Genomic DNA, 17,493 nt, shown 5'->3' on the forward strand with positions numbered 1-17,493 from the left:
CCGCTTAGATCTTCTCTTGAGTAAGGCTAGCACGCCTTTCCTGGTTGATGCTCTGGCGCCTCTCGACATCAGCAGCCTGTTCCTCCGTACCAAGGTGACCAGTGGGCAGCAGGTTGAGCGCGTCTTCCTGCTTGTCCATGGTGCGGTAGGCGAAGTGGAAGGCGATACCGGTGACGAAAGAGATGATGGCCACACTGCCGTAGTTCCAGACGATGTGGGGGTCAGCGGTAAGAGGAGTGAAAGCCTGGGCAAGGGCAGCGGAGAAGGCAGTGGTGAAGAGCTGCACAGACTGGACGAGCGACCTCATGTTCTTGGGCGCCTTGGTGAAAGCGTACTCGAGGGTAGTGACGGAAGCGAAGATTTCGGAAATGGCAATCAGAACATAGACACCAGTGACAGCCCAGACGGAAATGTCAGTCTTGTAGTCAGGGTCGTGAGTCTGGTAGTAACCGGAGGTCTTGTAGATGTAGTGTTGGAGAACCGCAGCCCAGACCATGGCGAAGGCTCCGAGGATGAAACCAGCAGTGATCTTCTTGATGGGTGTGAAGCGGATACCACGCTTGCGAAGCATGGGGTAGACGAGAGAGTCCATGATAGGCACCTAAAAACGATTAGTCAAAGTTTCCTAGAGCTTTGTTTCCAGCAGCACTCACAATAATGATAATGGCGATGGGGTCGAGGTTGGAGAGAATGTCGTTGGGAACACCACCGAGGTGCATGGTTGCGCACATTTGGGTCAAGTTAGAGTCCATCTGACGGTATGCAAGCCAGAAGATAGGGACCCAGAAGAAGACAGAGCAGGCGGCGAAACCACGGGCAACTTCATCAACCCAGGCGTCATCGAAGTTGTACCACTTTGGCGCAGCGCTACCGAGAACGGAAGGCTTGACAGCGGTCCACATGTTACCATCGTTCCAGTTCTTGTATGTCCTGACAGGGTTGATGCTCATTCCACGTCCAAGAGCCTTGAAAAGAAGCTTGAAAGCTGGGCCCATGACGTTACCGCTCGGGGGACGGAGGATGTAGAATTTCTTGCAGAAGACAAGTACGGGGAGGGCAACGATGAACATGACGGTGGGGATCAGGTAGGCGAGCCAGAAACCAACATATCGCTCAGCGTAAACCATGCTGATTTGACCAACAAGAGCACCGATGTTGATGAAGAAGTAGAACCAGTTGTAAATACGAGTGACAGTGACGGCGGGGTCGACAATGACACGCTCAGTGCCGCGAGTCTCAACACGCATCTTCTCCTGGGGAACCTGCTCGGCGATAAGAGGGGCAATGTTGGGCTTGAAAGTTCCAGTTCCGAGACCCATGATGATGAGTCCAAGAATGAAGACACCGAGGGAGGTGTTTGAGTTTTTGATGACTGATGGAGCAGCTGAGGCGACTAGGATCAAGTGACCAATTTCAGCAACCAAGACTGAGTACAGAATAGTCTTGAAGCGACCGAGATAGGTGTCGGCAATCCAGGCTCCGAAGAGGGGGCAGACGTAGACCCAGAAGGCGTTGAAGGTAGTTAGAGAGAAGGCGACCTGCTTGCCCATGTTGAGAGCACCGGGCGACTCTTCACCACCAGGGTCGCTAGAGGCTCCGGTGGGTGTGGTGAGGGGCTTGGCGATGAAGTTGGAGTACACAGCAACGGTTCCGTAGTAACTCATGCGCTCAACAAGCTCGACGAAAGCAATAGTGAAGATCTTCCATGGGATCCTGGCGGGCACACGACGAAGCGTGGCAAGCTCTTCCTCAGTGGGGAAGTCATCAGCCTCGTCGACGTAGCTGTCCTGAAGCGTGGCCTTGCCCTCGGAGTGGAGGAAGGCTGGCGCAGCAGTAGTGTGAAGCTCGGGGTGCTTGCGCGTGGGGTCGCCAGAAGCGTCAATGAGAGCGGGGTCCAAGCCGACAGCTTGCTGCGGGCGGTGTTAGCAAGGATAGATTGCTGTTTGAATGCATTATCACTTACGACTTCAGCAGCGTCACTGATAGGCATGGTGGGCGTACGTTCACCTGTATGGATTGACAGAGGTGGACCGTGGTTGACCGACTGACACAGCAGCCGAGAGATGATTTATGGGATGCGGTGAGGAGAAGAGAGACCCTGGCGAGCAAAACAGAGTGGGTGGTGGTGCATTTAATTTGAGCACGCGAATCACGGGTCCAGCGTCGTGCTCTACAGCTTCAGGCCCGATAAGGAAGGCGCGCACACCTGCACAGGGATAGGCACCGTATCGACTCCTTCACGATAGTCGTCCCATCAGCAAACGCATCGCCACCGCGGCTGTTGTCCCCAGAAGGGCATTCGGGGCGTGCGCGATAGGTGCTGCACGATGCTCTTTTCGCACCGCACCGCCGAGGCGTCCTGGACTACTCAAGCCTCGCCAAGTTGCTAACCACCACTGGCAAGCAGCGACACAAGCAGAGCTTGCCTGTACCAAGATAACAATTCGCTGTGGCGCCCAGGTCGCATTTCATCGACTAACCTCCTGCCTAAAACGGTCGACTATCACTACCCCGCGACCACCCCCAAGGAATGCCCAGGCGCACTATTGTAGCGCCTCCAACGACAATTTGCCCTACTAGGGACCCAGCCATTGATCTCCCATGGCGGTATCAGTGCCCTTGCTCTTTTCGCCCGCAAACGCGGTTATTTGCGGGTAATAGCGTCGACATGCGTGTTCTAGAAGACGATTGCAGCGAGTGATTCGAGAGAGACATCGCGAGAGACGTCGAGGGAGCATGCAGGCCAGACCGAGACGTTCACACCAACAACCATGCTGTGGGGCCGCCTGCAGACAGTCAAGATAAAGGCTGGAAGCTTAGGATACGGACAGGGCCCTAGCCAATCGCGCCATGGAGCCAAGACCTTTTCCGGACGCTACGATTCGTTCCTGCGACGGCCATCCCTCCCAGGGCCCCTCCTTGAGGCGGGTCTCCGAATGTTCTCTGCGTCGCCCAAGACCTGGGCGACGGACCTTGATCGTATTTTTGTCCACGGTGATTGCGTGCTCAGGGGACTGCGACATCACGACACCGGCTACCGGCATCACGAAACCCAAGCGACCGACAAGTCAGACAAGCCTCGGCCAACGGGCAAGAAGACGCCGTGGCAGCGGTTGAGGCTTCGTGCCCAGCCTCGGTGGCATGACAGGGCTTACCCAACCCTTCCTTCGAGATACGGTCGCTGTGGTGTGTGACAGCCATGCGGCGCGGTCTGGCGCTGTCGCGCTTATCCTCGATGGCCATGGTCAGATGCGCGGTCCTTTTTCGCAATATGAGCGTCACGACGGTGATGAGGTTGATAGGGCGGAAGACGAGGATTGGCGGAATCCAGGATCGGCATTTCGCTTACATTAAGCTTGATGAAGGCGTCCACTGCCTCGGCAGGCGCGATGCCGCACGTGAGCAGCTACTCTACACGTTTACGGCTGGGGTTTATTGAAACGCCTAGTCCGTCCATATGCACGGCTGAACCGCAGCTGCATCTTGTTGTGTTGGTCCAAAGCTTGTCTGCCATCGCTCTCACCGTGCGACGCCGCCTGGGTATGCTTGTCCCTGACAAGCCCGCGGAACCATGTTGTATATCATCTTGCATCACCTTTACGTTGAGTTGTCGAGGCCTCTCATGCTATTTCCACGGCCCTCCAACCTGGCGTAGAGGCGGGTCTAACCGCAAAATGGTCAGCACCGTATAACGACTACAGTGGGACGCCTTACAATAGCAGAAAGCCCATTTACTGACCACGGCCGTTCACCGTCAGCTCGGGTAGTACGGGCGCATGTCAAAGCACTGAGTATGGCCAAGGCCGTAGTGAGGTAACAGAAGTTCGCACCTTCCCAACGCTGTGGTAGCTACCGCCCAATCCCGCCCCATCTGACCCCGCTGCATGTCTCCCCATCTGTTCTCAAACTCGACAATCTCCGCCACCAGCACCGGTCCTTCGTATAACATGCACCGTCCTACAGCACACGGAACGCCTAATGACAGTTGGTAATTCACACGTAACGCCAAGTACATCGATAGACATGATCAGCCCAGGCACATGCCAATGAGCACATGGGCTACGACCATCGTTACGTCGCTGTATCGATGGTGTTAATCACTCAAGCCAGAGACACGCTACTCCAGTTTTTCGCGAGCAAATTCACAGGCTAATTGACCAGGCCAGACCCTTAAATCAGTAAACGTCATTCTAGACAGTCAGAATATCTCATACAACCATTCCCTTCTCTTGCAATGCCCTCAACCTCTCGGGCGTAACAACACTCAACGCCGTCGCCCCACCGATAACTATTCCTAGCAGCAACACTACAAATAAATACATCGGATCCACTCCGTTGCTGCTTCCCCTCACCCCCTTCTCCGCTCCCGGCGCATACGGCCCCACCATCTTCTTCAACGGCTTAACTCCGTGTTTCTGCGCATACTCATACCCCCGTCTCATACCCGGCAGCCCATCAATACTCAACTGACTCTTCCACGCCCAGTAGTAGTCTATGCTCTCCTTCTCATCTCCTTTCTTGGCCTTTTCTTCCTTCTTCCTAAAATGCTCGTTCAAAATGTCGCGGTGGCCGACAAAGTCGTAGTACGGGACTGAGAAGCCGCAACTTGTGCCGCATTGGTGCACGTCAACTATGATGATGCTACGAGAACCCGGGATAGTTTCAACTTTGTGGTCGGCAACAAAGGCTGAGTACTCTGCTGTGCCGTTCTCGAGAGGGCGCCCGGTGCCCCATATGCGGACGATCTTGGGGGGACCAGTAAAGGCCATAAACTGTGGGGGGGGACTGTCAATACAAGTCTCTAGTATTCCCAGCTTATCTCGCATGGCGCTAAATCAGTCTCGGGGGTGGAGATGACTTACCATGACGCAGATCCTCCCATTTCCTGGTTCGTGAAGATGCGCGTGCGTCTCCACTCCACTTCCTGTAAGATCCATATACCAGAATGTCCGCTCATCTAGGATGCCAAAGTTCTGACCTCCTTTAGGTGAGATGTTTATGTGGCCTTCGCCTGACAACGGCGCTGAGCCCACCCAGAGCATTTGCTGTTCTTTGATCCATGGCACTAGACTATTGGGAATGGGTTCGTAGAAGACGCCCATTTTGGTACGGTATGTTTGTTGTTTCCAGGTTGGGGGACTGAGACGACGGACGGCCGTTTCTTCGCGCTGAAGGCTCGACGGGTTATCGGGGTAACCGGTATCGATATGGTTGTTGATGATACTGTTCGTGGCAATATGAAAGGTAACAAACAGACGCCAGAAGACGCAACTCCTGGGACAAAAAAAAGGGTTCACCAACGATCTTCTAGTCAAATGTCTTGAGACCAGATGCAAATTTCTAACTCACATATGATTCACAGCTCGTCAAATGCTCAACCGTACGACGGTACCACCGGCTATGGGTCCGCGGCCGGGTACTGTCGTGCGTAAGCCTGCCTTATCCCTAAGCTTCACTTTCTTTGGCACTGACCAACTTCTCGTTTGTTGAAACCTGTTGATTTTAACGGCGTATGTTCCGTAAGTAGTGATGTACAAAAACACAAGTTCCGAATGATCTGGCTAGTGGATAGCGGCAGCGGGGCATGCGATTGGGGTAAGCCGAGGATGTGGGTCAAGGGTCTGATATGCCGTGATTGGTTCAACAGAAAGTACTGATTGATAATTAAGGTGTCGCAAAGGAGATATGAGGGAAGGGTATGCACATGTGCTTCATATGTCACACGTGCAACACGCCCATCAAGAGACACAATCATTGTGTACTCATCAGACAGCACATATATTTACACAAGATACCAGGCCAGACACCAGCATTCAAGCCTCGAGATAACCTCCTGCTCTTCTACTACACATTGAAGTCTGGGCTCTCATTTCTTCGGAAGCTCTCGAAACACCTCCTTGAAGATCTTCTTGCTGTTATACAGATTCACCAGCCTTAGACGCTCATTGTCCAGATGCGCGCTATCACTTGCCTGGCCGCACGGTAGATGCGCGGCTGGAGCGTTGAATTCCTTCTCCAGGAACCTGATACTGGGAATAGAGCCACCCTCCCGAATATAGAGAGGCTTACGAGACACTCCTTCGCCCCGAGCGTTGTCAGGTGTCGAAGTGCCAGACGACAGAACAGGTCCTGAGAGAGCTGGGTCTGATGAGTTTGCCAGAGTATTCGATGTCGCAGGCGCAGGTTTGTCTTTAGTAGCAGGCGTTGGAAGTTCAGCATTCGCTTGCGACAGTGGCGAGAAATAGTCTGGTGACTTGACTGTAGATATACTCTCTCGCCTCTGTCCGAGTGTTGGACCCCATACTGACATAATGGCGCGCTCAAGCGTCTGGAAAATCTCGTTGTTGAAATCACCAAGCCACGGCTCAGCTTGGTGATCTATTGTTACCTTGAGTTGGTTCTTGGAATCTAGCTCTTCGAACTCTGATTGCAAAAAGGACTTCAGACTCTCTGCTACGTTGCCTGCTTCTTGATTTGGCACCAGCCGTATGGAGAGTGCGGCCTTGGCAAGACGCGGAATAATAGTCGAGTTATCAGGACCAGAAGTTTGGAAGCGATGAATGGTGAGCGAAGCTTCTCGCCATCTCCGCATCAGTGACTGTGCTAGTTCTTCAGCATCGCCAAGGTCTGGGTTACTGCGTAGTAGCGTCCTGGTGATCTCTGTGTACAGCTCTTTCTCATCGTCTGTTAATGGCAGAATGGGATCATAGAAGCCTGGTATTTGGACTTTGCCATGACGCGCAGTCAATCGCGAAAGCAGCATGACAAGATCTTTGAGGGGCTCGTCCAGCAGAGCACTTCCATCCACACCACTGTGCAAGTCGGGATGCTTACTTTCAATCTGCACGGTGGCGTGTATGACTCCTCGAAGTCCGTATGTCAGGCACGGTACGTGATCGTCGAGCCAGTAGCTGTTAGCCAGCAGGATCCAATCAACATCACCAATGAGATCCTTCCTGGATTGCACAGCCTTCTCGAACCCGCGAGAGCCACTTTCCTCCTCACCTTCAATCAGAAAGATGATGTCGGAGTCCAAGCTCTGCTCATTGGCGAGCTCATGGGCCGCGTAGATGGCAGCCATGATCGGTCCTTTGTTGTCAGAAGCGCCCCGACCATACAAGTAGCCTCCTTCTCCAGTCAGCGCGAAGGGGTCGTGTTTCCACTTGCGGTGCTCGTTTTCTGCAGGGATAACATCGTAGTGCCCATAAAACAGAATCTTCTTACGCGAGGCCGCTGTAGCCGGATTACCGCGAAACTTGGCAAATACAATTGGGTTGTACTCGCTTGTATTGATCATCTCGGTCACAGCGCCAAAATTGTGGAAAACGGAGCGCAAGTAAGACGCCCCTCTACGGCAGTCAGCGCGATATTTGGGCAGCGATGATACGGTCCGAAAAGAAACGAACTGGCTCAGGGACTCCACCATGAGATCTGCACTACGCATTAGTTGGGCTAATCAAAGTTTCGAACGTGTACACACCATTGTTACTTCTGCGTGAGACGGCATTGGGTTCCGCACAATCTCTGACTTCCCAGATAACCACTGTATTATCGTTGCCGCCCGTAACGAGAGTGGGTTTGTCATTGTAGCGGGTAAAAGCGGAAGCGAGAATCAAGCCGTCGTGTGCTTTGAAGGACGTGATGCTTTCGTAGTGCTCGTTGAATTTCTATCAATATTAGTCATATCCCTGACAAAGTGGCCGCAAACACCCACCTGCATGACACCTGTTTTACCACCAGCGTAGAGAACACCGGCACCCAGCGTCAAAGTATGCACGTCGCCAGTAGTCGCTTTCAGACTTCTCACTAGTTGTCGGGTCTCCAGGTCCCATACGTTGACCTCGCCGTCGAAGCGTCCACTGTACAGGAAGGAACCTTCTCGGGCGAGGGAGAGTATAGATTCACCTTCTTCTCTCCCATCTTCCAGTGTGTAGATGCTTGTTATAGCACCACGCTGCGCAGGGTCTATCCGCCATAGCAAGATACGTCCGTCTCCTCCACCAGAAACCAGAACCTCTTCAGATGGCGCCTCTGGTAGTATCCCCGTTCCCAAGAGCATGCAGTGCACGTATCCATAGTGGGCGAATTGGCAAATATCATGGCTGTCAATTTGTAGTTCCTGTCCGCCCACTGCGTCCCGTGGCCGTGTGTCCGCCCCGCTAGGTTTTGGGGTCTGCGCGCCGCCAGGTCCAAGAGAGTCGAAGAACTTATTCTTCCGTTCGGCAGGATGTGAAGAAAGACTCGGAGCCGGTCGAGTGTCTTTCTCTTTCAGATCGTACCACTGCCATTGTCAGCGCATGCGCCTTTCCGTCAGGCTTGTCTCATACTTGTATGCTTGTGTTCTGGGCTCCTAGGTAAACAGTGCGATGGTGGGATGAGTATGCGACGCAGAAGATGTCTCCAATGTCGTATGGTGACCAGAGAGCGTATAGGTGTCTGAACGTCGACGTGCACCAGACCTGCTGACTTAGCACATACCATGTCCAGCGCTCCAGACGCTCTTACATTGACGATTGGATCGGCTGCGCTCGAGAACAGCCACTTGCGGTCATGCGACAAGCACAAGCCGAGCACGCTGCCCTTGTGCGCATGTATGACGCTGCGTCGGTCGTAGGTATCGAGGCTGTACACCTGCACGTCATAAGTCTAGAGCCTCGAGAGCTCGCTTAGACACGTACTAGGATCTCTCCTCCCTGAGTACCGGCGAAGATGTACTGTGACGATACTGCCAACGCGAGGATCGATTTGTCGTGCTTCATACGATGCGAGAGCGCAGGCGTTGGGTTCGCATCGGGGGCAGGTCTGTCTGCACCCCGCGTCTCCATGATGCTATCATACTGCGGAGGCGCTGCTGTTGGCATGGTCAGCCTGGCTCGCGTTGTGTATTTGGTGTGTCTGCATGGTCGCGTGTGAGGCTTTCGCGATTTGGTGTGGGAGCGAGCGATGACGGAAGAATCAGGGTCCAGTCACCCAAATGGCGCCGGCTGCGGGGCCAGGTGCATCGCCCAAGTCGACGTACCTTTGACTTCTACGACACGCCTGTCTTCCTGTGATGTAAGCGTTCCAGACAAGTTGCACATGGTCCTTCGTTCTGCTGAGCTGCAGCCTGCGATGAGATGAAAAGGAAACAACACAGAAGACGAGAGACAAGTTGGATCGTGGTTTACCGTGTGCGAAAGAGAAAGCCGTTCATCGGCCTCGTCTACATCGTTCAGTGTAGAGTTCGAGGACGTCTCGTCGTCGCTCCATGATCTCTCAGGCGAGCTCGAGCCTTGGTGCTCGCACATAGTAACAAGCTCACCGCTTCTACATGGCGAGCGATGTCGCTGCAATGACGCCATTTCTGAGGGTGAGTATGTCTTACAGTAAGCTGAGATGGGGGGTTATCATGGCTGCTTTCTTTTTCTCGATTGTTGCAGCAGTACAGTAAGTCACAGCAAGCGCATAGGGATGCCAACATGTGTGTGTGCACCAGCGTGCAGTGACTGCACAGTCGGTGTATGCACCTATCCTACCCTTGGCACCGCGCTGTCAATCATGCAGTCGCTACTCCAGTCCGCGAGCATTGAATCAAGAGTCCAAGTTGACCGTTCGTGGACCCGAAGACGTGGTCGCGCTACAAAGAGCGACTTGCGACGTTGAAGCTACTCATTCACATGACGCTGTCTGCATGGCGTCGAATCGCTCTACGCCTAGGCTAAGGAGACTTAGGACAGCCTCACGGGAACTTGCATATTAGGGGGCGGGAGTGGGAGGCTCGTATCGTATGCAGGTAGAAGACTTTGAGACAAGATCGTCGGTGTACATTCTGGAACACTCTCGCTGCCAACTTGAAAATTGCGAAGCGCGGCCGGGGATTGGATAAAAGAGAGAGGGAAATCGGCGAGCAGCGATGTGTAATGCAGAACTCAACAGTTGCCTGGATCGACTGCCCCTAACTAGTCGTCGAAATCCCTCACCAGGGCGTACCTTACTGTCCGCGTGGAAAACGTGGGAAAAGTGGGTAGAGAAAAAGGAGCGTGGATGACGCTGGAAACCCAGACTATAGCCACACTGAAGGCGATGCAGTCGAGGCTGCTAAACCTCCGACAACCGAAAATGACGCGGCTTTGCGTAGTGTTTGTCCAACCAAGATGCCATCTTGAGCAACTTCAGCTTGATGTTGGTGGGCTTTTCGAGTCTCGATCACCTCCCCCCACGCTGGGGCGCACCGCCACAGGCACCCGCCACAGCACACAGCCACGGCTCGCGCGGTAAGGGTGACATTCCCAGCTGAAGCCTGTTCCTAGGGTCGATCATGCCAACTGGACAATGATTGACAATCTCGATTCTAGACACATCAGAATGAGATTTGGGCAGCAATACTCGGGTTACCGCTGCCAGATGGCATGCATCGTTGCATCAGCACGCGTGAGAACTGAGGCTGCAGCAAATTAGTTGTCCACTCAGCAGCGACACGTTCACGATGGCTGCAGTAATAAAGCATGAATGTGATCCGCACCAATGACATGCAAAGCCGGGTGCTCTAAGAGGCAGCGTCTCGCTGCCCGCATAGCCGGCGCCATGGAAGCGCCTCCAGTTACATGGCGACACGCGCTTCAACTATACCAGGAGTGTACTGGTTGAGGCTTCACGACGCAGCCCACGAACCAGGGCAGGACGTCACAGAGGTTACTGGCGAAGTATGCGGGCAGTCTCGTGAATGGCTTTGCTGCAGGTCGCTTCGGCCACTCTGATCGCTCCCCGCGTCCCACCACCATGACGGCTGCGTGTCTCAGTCGGTAGAAATCGCCTCACTCCGCGCGTAGTGTTCCGACAATAACGCCGGTCAGAACTGACTCTGAAATCCCTTATAGTCCCAGCCAGACCTGCGACGACTTTGATGATCCAGGTGGGACCTTGTGGAGTTGCGCCAGCTGCCGTTTCCGCGAGCATTGATACATGCTCACCGCCGCCTTTTAGGCCCAGGACACAAGTACCATTCTCACCGCAACCCCTACTCCCGTCACACAAAACCCCTCTTGCCGCGCGCTGTGCAGCTGCTGCAGGAACACAACGTCGCATACGTCAGAATGGCCGTCGGACTCGGAGAGACTATTACTGTGATTAACAAGAGTGGGAAGGTAGTGAGCAGTGTGAGTTGCCCGCCCGCATGCCCGCCCGCCCGATAAGCTGGCTAGCCCCCCGATAAGCCTCGTACTCGTTACTGACTACCCGCCCCCAGAGCAAGCACATTGTCAACGTCTTCAAGGAGGCCAAGGCCGCCTACCGCGAGCGCAAAGCTGAAATCAAGGCTGAGCGCGATGCCGTCGTGAAGGAGAGGGAGGTCGCCAAGAAGGCCCTCCGCGCTGCCGGCGAAGACGACGATGCCCGCTCCCAGGTCTCGCACCGCTCCAAGGCTTCCAAAGCCCACACCCACCGCAAGCATGACCGGCCGACCATGGAGCGCGGCTACAGCGACAGCTTCTATGCCAACGACAGCCCGCGGAGCAGCAAACACCGCCTCGAAAATGACCTCGGCGGACACGATGCGCACAACAAGGAGATTGCGAGGAGGAACTCCGACCAGGCCGTCCAGCGTTCGTCCCAAAGCAAGTCGCGATCCAAGTCAGTCGACATGGACCTTTGCTACGGCGACGTGCCCCCGCCCCTGCCCGAAAAGAAGTACGACGACCTCGAGCTCAAAGAGAAGGCTTCCAAGATCGAGATGCTCCTAGACGAGGCCAACTGCCTCCAACATACCGCCACCGCCATGATCGAGAACCTGCAAAAGAACCCCGAGGCCCTTGCCGCCGTATCCCTCACACTCGCCGAGATCAGTGCCATCGTGGGCAAGATGGGTCCCGGTGTGCTCACGGCGCTCAAGGGTAGCTTCCCCGCCGTAGCTGCTCTACTCCTCAGCCCACAGTTCATGATCGCTGGAGGTGTCGCTGTCGGTGTCACCATCGTCGCGCTCGGTGGATACAAGATCATCAAGAAGATGCAGGCACAGCCTGCGGTCGAAGAACCAATGCCTGCCGCGCCTCAAATGCCTTTGCCTGTCCGTGCCGCCACCATGCCGCTGCCCATCGAAGATTCCAACAACGAGCTCGACGAGCTGGAGCCTCAGGAACTAAGTCGTGTGGAGAAGTGGCGTCGTGGCATCGCAGACGTCGAGGCCAACAGCTCCGGCACCAGCGTCGACGGCGAGTTCATCACACCCGAGGCATCACGCACCCTTGTCGCAGCTGGCGTTCTTGATGAAGATGACCTCAAGTCCCGTCGCAGCACCAGATCCAAGAGGACCAGCGACTCAAAACACAGGGAGCACAAGTCGCATCGTGCACCAAAGTCTGACTTCAGCGTCAAGACAAGCAAGACCTCCGACAGCAAACGTCATTCTAGCAAGGAAAAGTCCAGCAAGGAAAAGGTCCCCTCCAGCAAAGTCGCTCCCAGCGTCTCAAGCAAATCCGGCAAAGAAAGCAGCAAGTCCAAGAAGAAGGAAAAAGAGCCTTCAGGCCTGAAGATGTTGTTCCGCGCTCACACCGTTGCCGTTTAGTTGCCCTTTACCGCTATATCTCCTTGTCATCATCATAGCGTTTGGCGTTTCCTTCATCATCGCACATCAGCATTTAGCGTTGCTTTACTCTCGTCACGTTTATACCATTTAGACGACATTACATGGGCATATCAAGATCCCGTCGTTGGCCGCTTGCTGCTTTGGAGTCCTTTTGGGTCGTTTGGCGCATGGCGAAAGTTATGGGTCATGATTATCGCGCAGTACTACGAACCTTTTACGCTGTTTTATGTAACGCATACGTATCAATTACAAACTTACGGACTCACGAAAGAGAATTAATTCTTACCTTACCTCTACCACAATCACCCTCACCACGATCGCCCTCTACACTCCTATCCCTCGTCCCTTCCACGTCCCCACCCGTCGCACCATCAGTCTAGCATACCAGCACACGACTCTTCCACTGCTTTCCCCAGCCTCCCGAATAACCTGACTCTCTCCCTGACCGTAATTCGTTCTTTCCACGTATACTTACGATGCATGGTGATAGGGGAGCTATCCTAAAACAGCGGTGACTAATTGAGGAGGCTGGTCAAGGACGACGTAGCCTCCAAGAGTTAAAGAGGTGGCTGGGTACACGTACGACCAAGAGGCTGTGTACGCAATGAAGTGGCGACGCACAGAGTAGCAAGATGGAGAAGAAAAGGCGGTATGACGATGCTCATGTCTGCGAAGCTTTGACATTAAACGAGGTACGTGATGCCTACCCAATACGAATAGTTCCACTGACAATAGGATTCTCTCCACTGATGCGCTTGAGACATGGCAAGTCTCTGCAGTCGACATGCTTATCTTGATGGATTCCGATTAGTGATCAATTGTACTATTTGCACGATCCCAATTTGGTGCCCCGCAGTCCACTCTTCTTGCGATTGCTATTCGAGGGCAGTCCATACGTGCGTAAGGCTATAGCTCACGATTCCACCTCCGCCTGCACATCAGAGCTCATTGTTTTGACACTCTTCTATCTCGCCATCTCTACATTGTATACTACCCACGTCTCTAAACATACGCGCAATGGAAGCTCGATACAAGCATGGCGGTGGCGACTTCATAGCTACACGCCACTCTACGAGTTACGACTACATATCGCCTTTGAAACTGAACCTGACAGGCAAACACGTCTTGGTCACCGGCGCAGCATGGGAAGACGGTGTTGGGTATGCCACAGCTACGGCGTTTGCGCGCGCAGGAGCAGCAGTAATCGCAGTGGCTGATCTCCATGGAGTGTCGGACGAGTTGGCCTCCAGATTGAAGGAAGTCGCAAAGCAAGCTGGACACGCTGAGCCTACGGTAGTGTGTTGCACGGTCGACATCTCAAAGCTAGACAGCGTGCAGGCCATGCACGAGACTGTTTCGAAGATTTTCGATGGACGTCTAGACATCGTCGTAAACAACGCAGCCCACATGGAACCGTACGTGTCATTCCTTGAGACCGATCCAGACGTATACTGGCGATCTTATGAGGTCAACGTCCGCGGCCTCTTCAACATGTCCCGCGTCTTCCTCCCCTTACAACTCTCAACACAAACCAATCATAACAGCCTCTGCACAATAATTAATGTATCCTCTTCTGGTGCGCTGACTGCTCGTCCCGGAAGCGGAAGTTACCGCAGCTCCAAACTCGCCATTCTCCGCTGGACAGAAACCCTACAACTGGAATACGCTGATAGGGGTCTTCTGGCGATCTGTGTGAATCCAGGTGCGATCAAGACTAAGATCACAGAGACGGCGCCTGAGGAGGTGAGAAATCGGTTTCCGGATCGGCCCGAGGTTGCGGGCGATACAATTGTTTGGTTGGGGGCTGAGAGAAGGGAGTGGTTGGCGGGGAGGTATGTGAGTTGTACGTGGGACATGGAGGAGCTTGTGAAGAAGAAGGATGAGATTGTTGAGGAAGACAAATTGAAGATGAGGATGGCCTTTTAACCGTACTGATGCATCAGGTCTCCTGCAATAGAGAGTAGAATTGGGTATTATGTGTCTTCTTCCATCTCTTGCGCCCACGCAATATGCAGATTTTGTATGATATCATCGCACGTATCTGGACATTGGTCTTCGTTTCGATGGATGTATCTGTCAATCTTTCGACATGTATGATAGTGATACAGGAGGCTCGATGCATCGATGGTGTAATGATGACATAACCATCCTGAGCCCCTTTTGACTGAGTGTCGTATCTCAGTCTCACCCGGGGTATAACTCAACACGGCCTGTTACCCAGCCTTCGCTTTCTCGTCAACCACTACCGTCGCTTCGCACTCTCCGGGCTCATTCGCTTCGCGTTCTCCTGCCGCCGTTGTCTTCCTGTCAAGCTATACGGATCGTTAGCACAAGCTCTTTCCCTCATCAGCGACAATACTCACCCATCTGACCACGAACGCGAATCCGATAAACACGAATACCACCACGATCATGGTGATACTGCCCTTCTTCCAATATGGTACATCTGTTGCCGGGTACATAACAATACCCCACCACGTGTACAAAATCTGTCCACCGAGATTCATCGTATACAGCGTCACACTCCTGACAGCATCGTCACCCGCTCTCTGGCAGATTGTAGTCGCCCATCCGTATAGAACAGGATTCACGATAAAACTCGTGCCACTGATGTAGTGCGCTGTAAAGATTCCTGCATCTGGAAGGTCTCGCACTAGCAGAAGCGACGCCGTAACGAGTTGCATCGCTCCGGCGAAAACGACCATGGGCAAACGATGGCCAGTACGGTCGATGAATGTTCCAGCAACAACCTGAGAGACGATTGCAACAGCCTGGATACCAAGAGGGTAAGTGTTGATCGCAGACTGAGAGAAGCGAGCTTTGTTATGCTTGAGCCAGAGGAGAAACATGCCCTGGAAGGCGAAGGCTTCTGTCATGGCACAAATGACCGAGAAGGCCGTGAGGACATATCTGGAACAAAATCAATTCCGTAAATTGGCGTGACTGTAGGGCTACTTACATGGTTGGTGTCAAGAGAAGACGCTTAGCAAGGCTCTTGATCTCGATACTGTGGGTATTCGCCGTTTTCGGTGGCAGGCGAGCAATGGCGAGCTGCCTTTCTTGCTGGTTAATATAGGTAACTCTTGTCGACTCTGGAAGATCGGGGAATGTGAACTGCGATCATTGTTAAACCCGGAACTCGATGTGGTCCATCAATACAACGTACGAAGCCGAAAAGACCGACTGGTATTCCCATTAGGCCATCTAAGCAGTGTTTGTCAGTAACGCCTGCGATCATGGTACATTGACACACATACCAATAAGGAATACCCATTGCCAACCTTTCAAGCCACCTCTACCTTCCATGGTCTTATGCATGGCTGTCATCATTATACCTGCGAACATGCTCCCAACCTGTCCAACCGCTGTGAAGATGGCGGTTCGTTTGGCGATCTCGGAAGGCTTGCTGTGGACTATCTTGAGCCTCATTTCCAGGGAGGTGGGCTTCACTTAACTTACTACCATGAACCCAACACATATATTGTACCGCTGTACAAACTGGCTTCCATCAAGCCCTGGAAGAAGCGTACTGCGCAAAGCTGTTTGTATGTTTTGCACGCCGCCGAACACATAGTCAGGCCGGACCAGAGGAGGAGAGTGAGAGGGAGCCAGATGCTAGGGCGGACCTTCTGGATGATAAGCCCATGGGGAATTTGGCCAACAACCATGCTGAAAAGTTGTTAGTTAGGAGCAGTATGGCGGACTAGTGCATTGGTACGGACCCGGCAGTGAATATCGACAGCAGAATGCTGTACTGATTGCCTTGCAGATTGACATCTTCCCGCAAACCAGCGACGTAGGCATTGGCGAAAGCTTGACGATCTGCTTCGCATTAGCATACGATATTCTCATTAGGAACTTGAAGTCAGATTTACCGAGGTAGTTGAAGAAGTAGCATGCACAGCAATACACCTGGTGAACATACTCAGATACTATAAATCATCGATCCTTGAAGACGACTGACCATGATGAAGATGTCTAATCACGTGGAGGTCAGCATGGAGGCGTTATGGTGGGGATGACTATGCTGGTACCAAGCTTCATAACGAGTTTCCTCTCCATTGCCTTCGTCGCATCACCGGTACCACCAGTCTTCAGCCCTTCATGTTGGCATTAGCAATGGGACAAATATGCGATTCATCGAATGCGGATCTCTCACATCCTAAAGCACCCATCTTTGCTTGGGTGTGTTAGCAGATCAGATAAAGGGACGATTATCAGATTGATTAGCTTGTACCAATCGCTTACTCTTATTACATCTGATACTGGGTACGACACGCGAGGGGCCAGGCCTAGCCTCGGAGCTGGCGCATTGCCTACGAAGATTCTTCGCGCTTGGTGATCGACCGAGCATCGGCCCGTTGCTAAAGTGCCATAGAGCCTTGGCCTTACCATATAATTCGAGGACTTTAGCCAGAAGTCTACACTGGCGTTTCCAATCTGCTGACTTTCTAGTCATAACCCATGTCTACCGCCTTTGCTTACTTGCGGTCTTGAGCGAAAGCGGGAATACCAAGAGGTTCGCCGGAGAGTTCTTGACCAACTTATCGGTAATCTGGTACGAAAGCAGTATGATGTACATGCTGTTGAAGTAAAACGGCCGCAGTATGCGCGACGGAGACGAGTACTGCTCTCTTAACACATTGGTGGATGTTTTCTAATACTGCTTACTCTTCAGCCGGAGGATTTGTCCTGTACAACAGCAACTCCGGTCGCGCACAACGACATTTGATCACCTTCTAGAAATTCGTTTGCCTCCAAAGGGGTGTTGGGGCTGGTATGATATGGTTACGAAGAGCCTGACCGAAACTCACCCGACTCAAGAAGTTGTCTTCGTCACAAGTAATCTCTTACGACCTTGCCTGTATTTCTCATCTCAGGACCATGAGAGGCTCTCGGGCGAACACGTACTTCGAAGCAAAGTGAACAGGTTT

At 53.2% G+C, this 17,493-nt stretch overlaps 6 protein-coding genes across 6 annotated transcripts; 2 read left to right on the forward strand and 4 right to left on the reverse strand.

Annotated features, from left to right (window-relative positions):
• Positions 1 to 4: 4 nt before the first annotated feature.
• Positions 5 to 1,990, reverse strand: CC77DRAFT_1032413 (MFS peptide transporter-like protein Ptr2; the record flags this gene model as incomplete). The annotated part of the gene is made up of 3 exons (XM_018526733.1): positions 5 to 601; positions 654 to 1,910; positions 1,964 to 1,990. The coding sequence occupies 3 exons, from the start codon at positions 1,988 to 1,990 to the stop codon at positions 5 to 7; spliced, it is 1,881 nt and encodes a 626-aa protein (XP_018384441.1).
• A 1,734-nt stretch (positions 1,991 to 3,724) lies between these two features.
• On the reverse strand, positions 3,725 to 5,551 carry CC77DRAFT_1021855 (hypothetical protein). Its single transcript, XM_018525347.1, has 3 exons — positions 5,473 to 5,551; positions 4,863 to 5,419; positions 3,725 to 4,772 (listed from the first exon to the last, which is right to left on the reverse strand). The coding sequence occupies exons 2-3, from the start codon at positions 5,100 to 5,102 to the stop codon at positions 4,209 to 4,211; spliced, it is 804 nt and encodes a 267-aa protein (XP_018384442.1). The 5' UTR covers positions 5,103 to 5,419; positions 5,473 to 5,551; the 3' UTR covers positions 3,725 to 4,208.
• CC77DRAFT_1021857 (glutathione degradosome) lies at positions 5,500 to 8,960 on the reverse strand. The gene is made up of 6 exons (XM_018525348.1): positions 8,679 to 8,960; positions 8,506 to 8,631; positions 8,328 to 8,459; positions 7,715 to 8,281; positions 7,481 to 7,667; positions 5,500 to 7,431 (listed from the first exon to the last, which is right to left on the reverse strand). The coding sequence occupies exons 1-6, from the start codon at positions 8,859 to 8,861 to the stop codon at positions 5,867 to 5,869; spliced, it is 2,760 nt and encodes a 919-aa protein (XP_018384443.1). The 5' UTR covers positions 8,862 to 8,960; the 3' UTR covers positions 5,500 to 5,866.
• A 1,956-nt stretch (positions 8,961 to 10,916) lies between these two features.
• On the forward strand, positions 10,917 to 12,865 carry CC77DRAFT_179667 (hypothetical protein). Its single transcript, XM_018530504.1, has 2 exons — positions 10,917 to 11,135; positions 11,225 to 12,865. Exons 1-2 carry the CDS (start codon positions 11,073 to 11,075, stop codon positions 12,536 to 12,538), a joined length of 1,377 nt encoding a protein of 458 aa, XP_018384444.1. The 5' UTR covers positions 10,917 to 11,072; the 3' UTR covers positions 12,539 to 12,865.
• Positions 12,866 to 13,466: 601 nt separating this feature from the next.
• CC77DRAFT_179575 (NAD(P)-binding protein) lies at positions 13,467 to 14,684 on the forward strand. The gene has a single exon (XM_018530503.1). It carries the CDS (start codon positions 13,577 to 13,579, stop codon positions 14,483 to 14,485), a length of 909 nt encoding a protein of 302 aa, XP_018384445.1. The 5' UTR covers positions 13,467 to 13,576; the 3' UTR covers positions 14,486 to 14,684.
• CC77DRAFT_179498 (MFS general substrate transporter) lies at positions 14,629 to 17,067 on the reverse strand. The gene is made up of 12 exons (XM_018530502.1): positions 16,797 to 17,067; positions 16,719 to 16,739; positions 16,594 to 16,659; positions 16,524 to 16,537; positions 16,435 to 16,471; positions 16,282 to 16,381; positions 16,019 to 16,228; positions 15,817 to 15,965; positions 15,726 to 15,763; positions 15,519 to 15,673; positions 14,923 to 15,469; positions 14,629 to 14,871 (listed from the first exon to the last, which is right to left on the reverse strand). The coding sequence occupies exons 2-12, from the start codon at positions 16,732 to 16,734 to the stop codon at positions 14,773 to 14,775; spliced, it is 1,431 nt and encodes a 476-aa protein (XP_018384446.1). The 5' UTR covers positions 16,735 to 16,739; positions 16,797 to 17,067; the 3' UTR covers positions 14,629 to 14,772.
• Positions 17,068 to 17,493: the final 426 nt, after the last annotated feature.

The sequence above is a fragment of the Alternaria alternata genome (assembly GCF_001642055.1).
Source record: "Alternaria alternata strain SRC1lrK2f unplaced genomic scaffold CC77scaffold_14, whole genome shotgun sequence".
In the NCBI taxonomy this organism is placed as follows: Eukaryota; Fungi; Ascomycota; class Dothideomycetes; order Pleosporales; family Pleosporaceae; genus Alternaria; species Alternaria alternata.